This window comes from Trachemys scripta, chromosome 7, assembly GCF_013100865.1.
Source record: "Trachemys scripta elegans isolate TJP31775 chromosome 7, CAS_Tse_1.0, whole genome shotgun sequence".
Taxonomy (NCBI): domain Eukaryota; kingdom Metazoa; phylum Chordata; order Testudines; family Emydidae; genus Trachemys; species Trachemys scripta.
Genome location: NC_048304.1, coordinates 126,139,654 through 126,147,314, shown reverse-complemented (window position 1 = coordinate 126,147,314; position 7,661 = coordinate 126,139,654). Strand labels below are relative to the sequence as shown.

Here is a 7,661-nt window from a genome sequence, read left to right as displayed (position 1 = left end):
GCCGGGGGGTGGGGAATGGGTCAGTCTAGTGGGCTCCCAGTGGCCCCTGTGTCTGATCCGGACTGGGTGGGTGGCGAGGCGTGACCTGGGCTGATATGGGGGCAATGGGGGGCCTCAGATCAGCCAGGGGGTTGTGGTGGTTCTAGAAGGTGGGTGACCGGCCCCTCCCTGGGTTATTTCCTGTTCTCCACAATGGGTCACCTGAACACTAGCCATGCTCGGGGGTCTCCCCTCTTACTTCTAGGCCCCATTGCCCTGCAGCTGCCCCAGGCCATGCTCAGTGCTCACTTCCCATTTGGCCTCCAGCCCCCCTTGGGCCCCATGCTCTGCCCCCCTTGGGCCCTTTCCCTGTGCTAAGCTGAGCCAGGATGCTGGCAGCCAGGCCCTTAGAGGAGGCGGTCCGGTGGGTGGCGGGTGGAGGCAGAGTCAGAAGGCCTGGTGGGCTGGCTCCGTTTCAGGACTACCCCCGCACTGTGTGACCTTGGATGGGTTGCCTCCTTGCGCAAAGTAAAGCTGGGTGGGAGGGAGGCGTGATCTTTGTCCTCGGCACAGGAGGCAGGGTCCAGGCTGAGTCTGGTAAAGTTCAGATGGTGAGGTGCTGGGACAGAAGGTCCTAGAGAGGTGCGAAGGGTTAGCGTGTGATCTGCCTTTGTAGGGTGCCAGCGCCATGACCGAACTCTCTAGTCAGTGCTGTGCCCTCCCACATAGGTTTCCCCTACTCAGCCCTGCCCCAGGTAATGCGCCCGACCCTGGGAATCGGGCACTATCGCCACCGAGGGCAGAATGGACGTCAGTCTGCACACTTCATTCAGTAAGAACTACTCTTGAGTGGTGTCGAGAGAGCAGATTGGTGCCAGTGTGACCCTTGCACTGGACACCTGTCTGGGGGAGAACTAGTAACTCATCTCACGTCAGGGTGAATGAACAGTTGTTGAGGGCAACTATTTTCAGTCTCTAATGCCCCTAGTTGCCTTGAAACCAGTGCCAGAGGCAGAGGTCTGTATCCTAATCTTTGTCCAAATTCAGTCTTTCTCATTCTGATTCTGTTCCATTTAGGGAACAATATGGGAGCCCCCTGGTGTAAAATGGCCCAGACTCCATAATTGCAGAGTGGATCCCAGATGCCTGTTCCTGGCAGAGCCCAGTGGAGGGGAATTGATTCTAAGATTCCCTGCTGGCACGGTCAGCTCTGCTCTCCCTTCCAAGGCAGATAACTGGAGTTCCATGCCGTATGTTGTGCGTAGGCCTTTAGGGTTAGACAGATGCTAAATAACCCATGGCCCTTTTCTCAAGACCTAGGGTTTGCCCCAGCATCTCTTCATCTCAGCTAGTCTGCAGCATGTTGTATGCTGTTTTCCCGTCCTGCTTCTGACTTACATGCAGAGGGGGCTGCATTTCTCTGCACATGTGGACTGGTTTAGAAAGCATTTTGTCCTGAAAGGTGCTGAGGAAATGTTATTTCAGTTACAGTCACTTCCCTGTGACATGGATTTACCAGTTCCATCAAGCATGCTCAGTGCTGTCGGGAATGGACAGGAAGACTCATCCCTGCTCCACAGAGCTTACGAGCCTAATCCACAGCATGTGCACTGGATGGTAGGAAGGTGGCACTACTTGGATCACTATAAGTCAGGTGCTTCTGTGTGGGGAGTCTGTCCAGAAGCAGCATTGCTAGTGTAGTGCAGCTTGTACTGTCCCTTGGCGTTTGGAAGGTTAACAGAATTCTTCTAATCACTTCCTAATTTAGCTTCTTTACTCATGAAATGTTTTGATGGGGAACCTGGGGGTGGGGGAGGGAGGTGCTATGGCCTATGGATTCCAGAGACGGTCTGTAAAGGACACATCCCAGGTCATAAGAAAACGTACCGTTCCCCTCCTATCCTGCCCTCCCCATGGCCTCAACCTCTGGATCTGAACAGCAATTGCGAGAATGGGAAAGAGACCTAGTCTAATAACTGTGGGTAAGTTTTTCTGGCTGGCTGTCCCCTCGGGACATGGCTTGTGGAGTGTCAGACTCTCCTTTTCTCTCTTACAGCCTATCGCACAGATGAGGGGCAGCCCTGGGTCCTGCCAGTGGTGAAGAAAGTTGAGCAGAAGATCGCCAATGATGCCAGCTTGAACCATGAATACCTGCCGATCCTTGGCCTGCCTGAGTTCCGGGCCAACGCTTCAAGGATCGCGCTTGGGGAGGACAGTTGTGCTATTAAGGAGAATCGTGTAAGCTCTGGGGGGAAGCGACTCCTTGCTGAGACATACTGGTGACTGGGGTCTCTGGAGGGGTCCTGGAAGGTGGGATAGATCTTGCCAGGATTGCAGAGTTTGCCCTGACTGGTCTGGCACTGAGCTCAGTTTCAAGTCTGCATTCTGGCTGCATGGAGCTGTTGGTGTGAATGCTCAGAGCTCTCTGAACATGCAGGGTTTAGGCTCCTATCTAGATGCTGAATACCAGAAACCGATAGGAAACCTCTCCCAGAGGGAAGGCAGAAGATCTGGGTCCTGCCACCTGATGTTGAACCATGGCCAGGCATCTGCCCTAGGACTCTGATGGGAAGGGTCAACGGGTGTGACAGAAACAGCTGAACCTGCCAAGGCCCAAAGGGGGTGTGAGAAATGCGAGAGAAGCTGTTTAAGGAGGGATGACAGCAGGATTGGAGCTGGGGGTAGATGATGTGATGTGGAGTTATTTAGGTGTGTTAGTGCATCCCATGGTCAGTGCTGAACTACATGGCTGCAGTATGAAAGTCCTGGTTGGCCTGGAAGCAGGTGCTCTGATACCATGGTATGGGGCCCTATAAGGAGCTAAATAGTTAGTGGTCACTGAGGAGCAGAGCTTGCCCCGGTATGGCAGAGGAGCTGCTGCTCTGAGGTCAGGAAGCCTGGCCTAGGAGGTGCTGTTCTGGGCTGTGGCAACGAAAGGGATCTGCCTCCGATTGGATGAGGGGTGCTGAATTCTTGGTCTGTGGGGGGTTGATCCCTTTAGTAATTGGAGGCCAGCGAGGCTCATCTCACTCTGTCCCTTTCTGATGTTTCCTTGTTATCTCTGCACTGATGCCATCTGTTGGTGGCAGGCTCTTTGTGACCCCCTCTGCCTTCCAGGTAGGAGGCGTTCAGTGCTTGGGCGGGACTGGTGCACTGCGCATCGGAGCAGAGTTCCTGCGGCGCTGGTACAATGGAAACAACAACACAACAACTCCTGTCTACATCTCTTCTCCTTCCTGGGGTGAGTGCTGCAGCGTGTTCATGCTTACTGCTCACTGGAGCCTGCAGGACAAGTGGGTAAGGTGGGAGCAACCCAGCCAGACTCTTCACACTGGGGGGCGGGGTGTCTCATACGAACAAGGGAGAGGTTCACCCCCTCCTCCGTGGGTGGTGTGGCGGGAGGCAACCTAAGTCAGGACTGGAGGAACTGGCTGGCTCAGGGGCAGCTCTCCAGTACAGATGGACTGGTCTTCTCTCTCCTCAGAGAACCATAACTCTGTGTTTGTGAACGCTGGCTTTAAGGACATCCGGGCCTATCGCTACTGGGATGCTGCTAAGAGGGGGCTGGACCTGGAGGGGCTCCTGGAGGACATGGAGGTGGGTAAGAGTGCCTTGGAGAGGAGAGCTCCTGAGCTGCATCCAAAGGCACCAGCGGCCCTAGTTTTGGATCAGCCAGGCCCTTCTGGGCAGGAGCCTGCCAGTTTTCTGCCTGGGGGGACTGGAGCCAGATGTGTGATAGTCCAGCACAGTGGCCAAGGCAGCTGGTGGCTGACTGGATGTGGGCCCTCGGCTGTGTGCGCGTGACTGAGAACTGCTCTTTCATCAGAGTGCACCGGAGTTCTCCATCTTTATTCTGCATGCCTGTGCGCACAACCCAACTGGCACAGACCCCACTCTGGAGCAGTGGAAACAGATTGCTGCTGTCATGAAGGTATCTGCACTGAGGAGACTGGTGGGGAGAGGGCTGTAGTATGGCCAGGAAGCCCTTGAGCCAACCAGAGCACAAACAGGACTCTAGACTCTATTTGGGGGAGAGGTGGGGGTGGGCAAAGCTGAGTGAGGGGTGGGAGAAAGGGCCCCTCCCCGGTGAGTTGTTGGAGGCTTTGGTAAGAATGAGGAGGGGCTGGGACCAGCAGAAGTCTGCTCTTGGACACCACACGATGTTTAAATTGCCCCAGTTCTGCTTGTGCTGCTAACTTGCCTCTAATCTCTGGCTCTGGCTGGTACATGTGCATCTGGAAAGACTGCCCTCTCTTTCTCTCCTGGGTGCCTGTCCCCCAAAGAACACGCTAGCCAGGTAAAGGGGACACCTCTGTCTTTCTCCCCGGTGGTGTGGGAGGCAGCTGCTGCTGTTTCCTTGCAGTGGCCGTCCTCTCCCATCCGCTGGGCTGTGATTTGACACACTCCCCAGCTTGTCTCTAAGTCTCCCTCTTCATTCAAGTCCTAATGACAGTGCTCCAGTCAGGCTTGAAGGGGTTCCCACCCTGCCCCAGATTCACACTGACTCTTAAAGGACTTCCCAGCAGATTAGCCCACCCTGTTTGGGTGAGGGGAGGGGGCAGAAATGGGGACAAGGGGTTCTTAGGGGTAGGGGCGGGGTCTCCCCTCTAATTATCTTCCTGTCTGCAGCGCCGGTTCCTGTTCCCATTCTTTGACTCAGCCTATCAGGGCTTTGCCTCCGGCTGCCTGGACAGAGATGCCTGGGCCGTGCGGTACTTTGTCTCTGAGGGCTTCGAACTCTTCTGTGCTCAGTCCTTCTCCAAGAACTTCGGGCTCTACAGTGAGTATCCATCTGGCAGCAGCTAACCCTGCAGCTTGGTCCAGCCTCCCTGGGAGTGGTGGGTGAAGCCTGCCGGGATGTGGGGCACAGGGGCTGGGTCCAGTGGCTCACGTCTCCATGTCTGTCTCCAGATGAGCGAGTGGGGAACTTGAGTGTGGTGGGGAAGGACACTGACAACGTGCAGCGTGTCCTTTCCCAGATGGAGAAGATTGTCCGCACCATCTGGTCCAACCCTCCCTCACAAGGAGCACGTATCGTGGCTACCACCCTCACCTGCCCACAGCTCTTCGCTGAGTGGTAAGTGGTGCCGGTTCCAAAATGGGGTGTTGAAGGGAGGAGCTGTCATACCGGGGCATGGATAGACATGGCTAAATTCCACTACTGGCTCACTCTCTCCCCTTCACAGGAAGGACAATGTGAAGACAATGGCAGATCGGGTCTTGCTAATGCGGTCGGAGCTCAAGGCCCGGCTCCAGGCTCTTGGGACCCCAGGCACCTGGAATCACATCACGGAGCAGATTGGCATGTTCAGTTTCACAGGGCTGAACCGTAAGTATCAATGAACCTGATGCTGTTGCAGCAGGAGGTGAGCTCAGGGGCATGGAACTGAGTGGGGTTGGGCTGCAGGAACCCAAGTTGGATTCCCTGAAGAACTTCTCCAGTGTCTTTCTGGGGTGCAGTCTTGGGCTTCTGATGGGTAGTAGGAAAGTCTGGATGGAGAGCAGTCACCTGGCCTGCTCTTTACAGCACCTCCTGCTGGGTCTGGCCAGGACTGGAGTAGCTTAGAGCTCACCCCACAGCCAGTGCCCTGCTGTTCTCTCTACTCGTCTTCTGCTTGGAGAGGCTGGGTTTGGAGCAGCTCTATGCTTTATTTCACTGGCCAGGTCCTCAACCCCTTCTCTCCGTTCTGAAAGCCGGTGAGATGCAGCACTGAGCTGTGCTCTGGGATTTCCAGGTCTCCCACATGGCTGACCTGACTTCTCTTGAATGTTTCCCCAGCTAAGCAAGTGGAGTACATGATCAAGGAGAAGCACATCTACCTGATGGCCAGTGGACGCATCAACATGTGCGGCCTGACCACCAAGAACCTGGACTATGTGGCCAGCTCCATCCACGAAGCTGTCACCAAGTTCCAGTGAAGAACCCAAACCCCTGAACTCCCATCGGAACCCACCAAAGCAGTAGTGTGTAGTCTCTGTTCCCTGCTCATAATTCCCCTCCATCACCCCTGTTAGGGTTTAATAAGGATGGGGAACAGTGGCTATATCAGGGATATCAGTCTGCCTGCGTCTCTGAAAGCCCACTTATAATACAGGCCAGTGCCCTCCTGGGGCTGGTGGCAAAGTAAGCCATCTTGTCTCTCATTTGGCTGACAGCAGCCATATGCGCTGGGACCCAGACATCTCAAAGCTGCCTATTTCTGTGCAACCAAATAGACCCAGTAGAACCAAAATGGTTTGGCCCAGTCAACTCCTGTACAGGTGCAGTGCATTGTGGGATAGGTGCCCAAATTCATGGGCCCTCTTGTCCTGTCTGTGGGTTGGAGGCACTGTAACATTTCAGGGAGTGAGCCTATTGTTGGCTTTCACCTCACATGAGCAAAGAGTGATGGTTTCTTTGTGTCGCTGCTTCTTTATGTTGCTGAAAGAAAATAAACCTCCATCTCCGATGGATGCCTTGCTGGGTGCTTGTCCTGCTGCCTGTGATCTGTGTCTGCATTGCTGGGTAACTCCCTAAACTGGCATTGACATGCTGCTGGCAGAGGGAAGATGGGACATAACCTTGCGTGGCCAGACTCTTAACTATTGCAGTAGGCTCCAGCCTTGGAGTGCTGAACTGCTGGGGGGGGGGGGACGGACTCCTCTGCCCATCTCCCTCCTCCCCACCCCCCCAAGCAATAGCAGCCCTCTGTCCCACGTCCACAATAAAAGCCCTATGACCCAAGGCTTCATCTTATTTTAAAGAAGAGACTTGTCCAGAGGTTCATTCTTTGATGGCGTCTCATGGCTACTTTCCCTTCCCATTTACCATCGCATCTAGGAAAGTTCTGATGAATCCAAAGTGTGTCCTTGAATAACTAATCAATTCGCTCCCCATGTATCGCTTCTGTTTCTTTGCCTGGCTTTCCTCTGCCGGTGTATGTGCATGTTTCCCCCTTGGTGAGATGTTGCCCAGACATCTGATGATCTCCTCCACAGGGGACTTCTTCTCTGGATCATAGCCCCTGTCCCACGGGTGGTTCCATTCCTCAGAGTCGATCCTATTTCTTCTCCTGCAGCAGTTGCTGCTGGAGGCCCATGGGCTGCATCCTCCTCACTACAGGCATCTGGGCACTACGCCATGGAGAACTAAGACTCCTGTAGAAGCAGTGGGAGAGGAGGAGAGCTAGGACCATCCAGCAAACCATTTCTCTGCACAGAGCCAGCCAGGGCTCTGTGGACCAGTTTAGGAAATGTGGATGTAGCCCCTGTTTGAACAGATCTTTGTTCAGAGCAGCATGACCTATCTGCTCTTTCCTATTGCAGCAGTAGGTCAGGTCTGAAGTTTAGTCACTCTGCTGGGTTAAGCTCACTTTGTAGAGTGGCATTTGTAAGTGTTGCGCTGCTTCACAGCACCAAATACACACTAGTGCTAGAAAGGGCATGAGTGGGGGGGGGGGGTGCAAGAAGGGTAGCAGGGATGCATTGTCTAGCTGTCGTTGCTGAAGCACAGGAGTGGGAATTGGACAGCCGTGCTGTGACCCTTGGCAAGTCACTTAACCTCTGTACCTCTTCCCCATCTGTGAAAGGGAAAGTGCGGTTGAGTGCAGTGCGAAAGGCACCCTTTCCTGTATCATAGCTTGTGGTTGTGCCACGGGATGTGTGCAGAGGGGCCTTTCCTTGGAGGCTCCTGTCCTATCCAT

General features: G+C 54.5%; 1 protein-coding gene across 1 annotated transcript; it reads left to right on the top strand.

The window, feature by feature from the left end:
- Window positions 1-2,035: 2,035 nt before the first annotated feature.
- GOT1 (glutamic-oxaloacetic transaminase 1) lies at window positions 2,036-6,432 on the top strand (the record flags this gene model as incomplete). Its single annotated transcript, XM_034776160.1, is given in 8 exon segments — window positions 2,036-2,217; window positions 3,097-3,220; window positions 3,464-3,576; window positions 3,806-3,910; window positions 4,609-4,759; window positions 4,891-5,056; window positions 5,166-5,308; window positions 5,759-6,432. Coding segments are annotated over 8 exon segments (1,124 nt in total), but the record flags the coding sequence as incomplete, so codon positions are not given.
- Window positions 6,433-7,661: the final 1,229 nt, after the last annotated feature.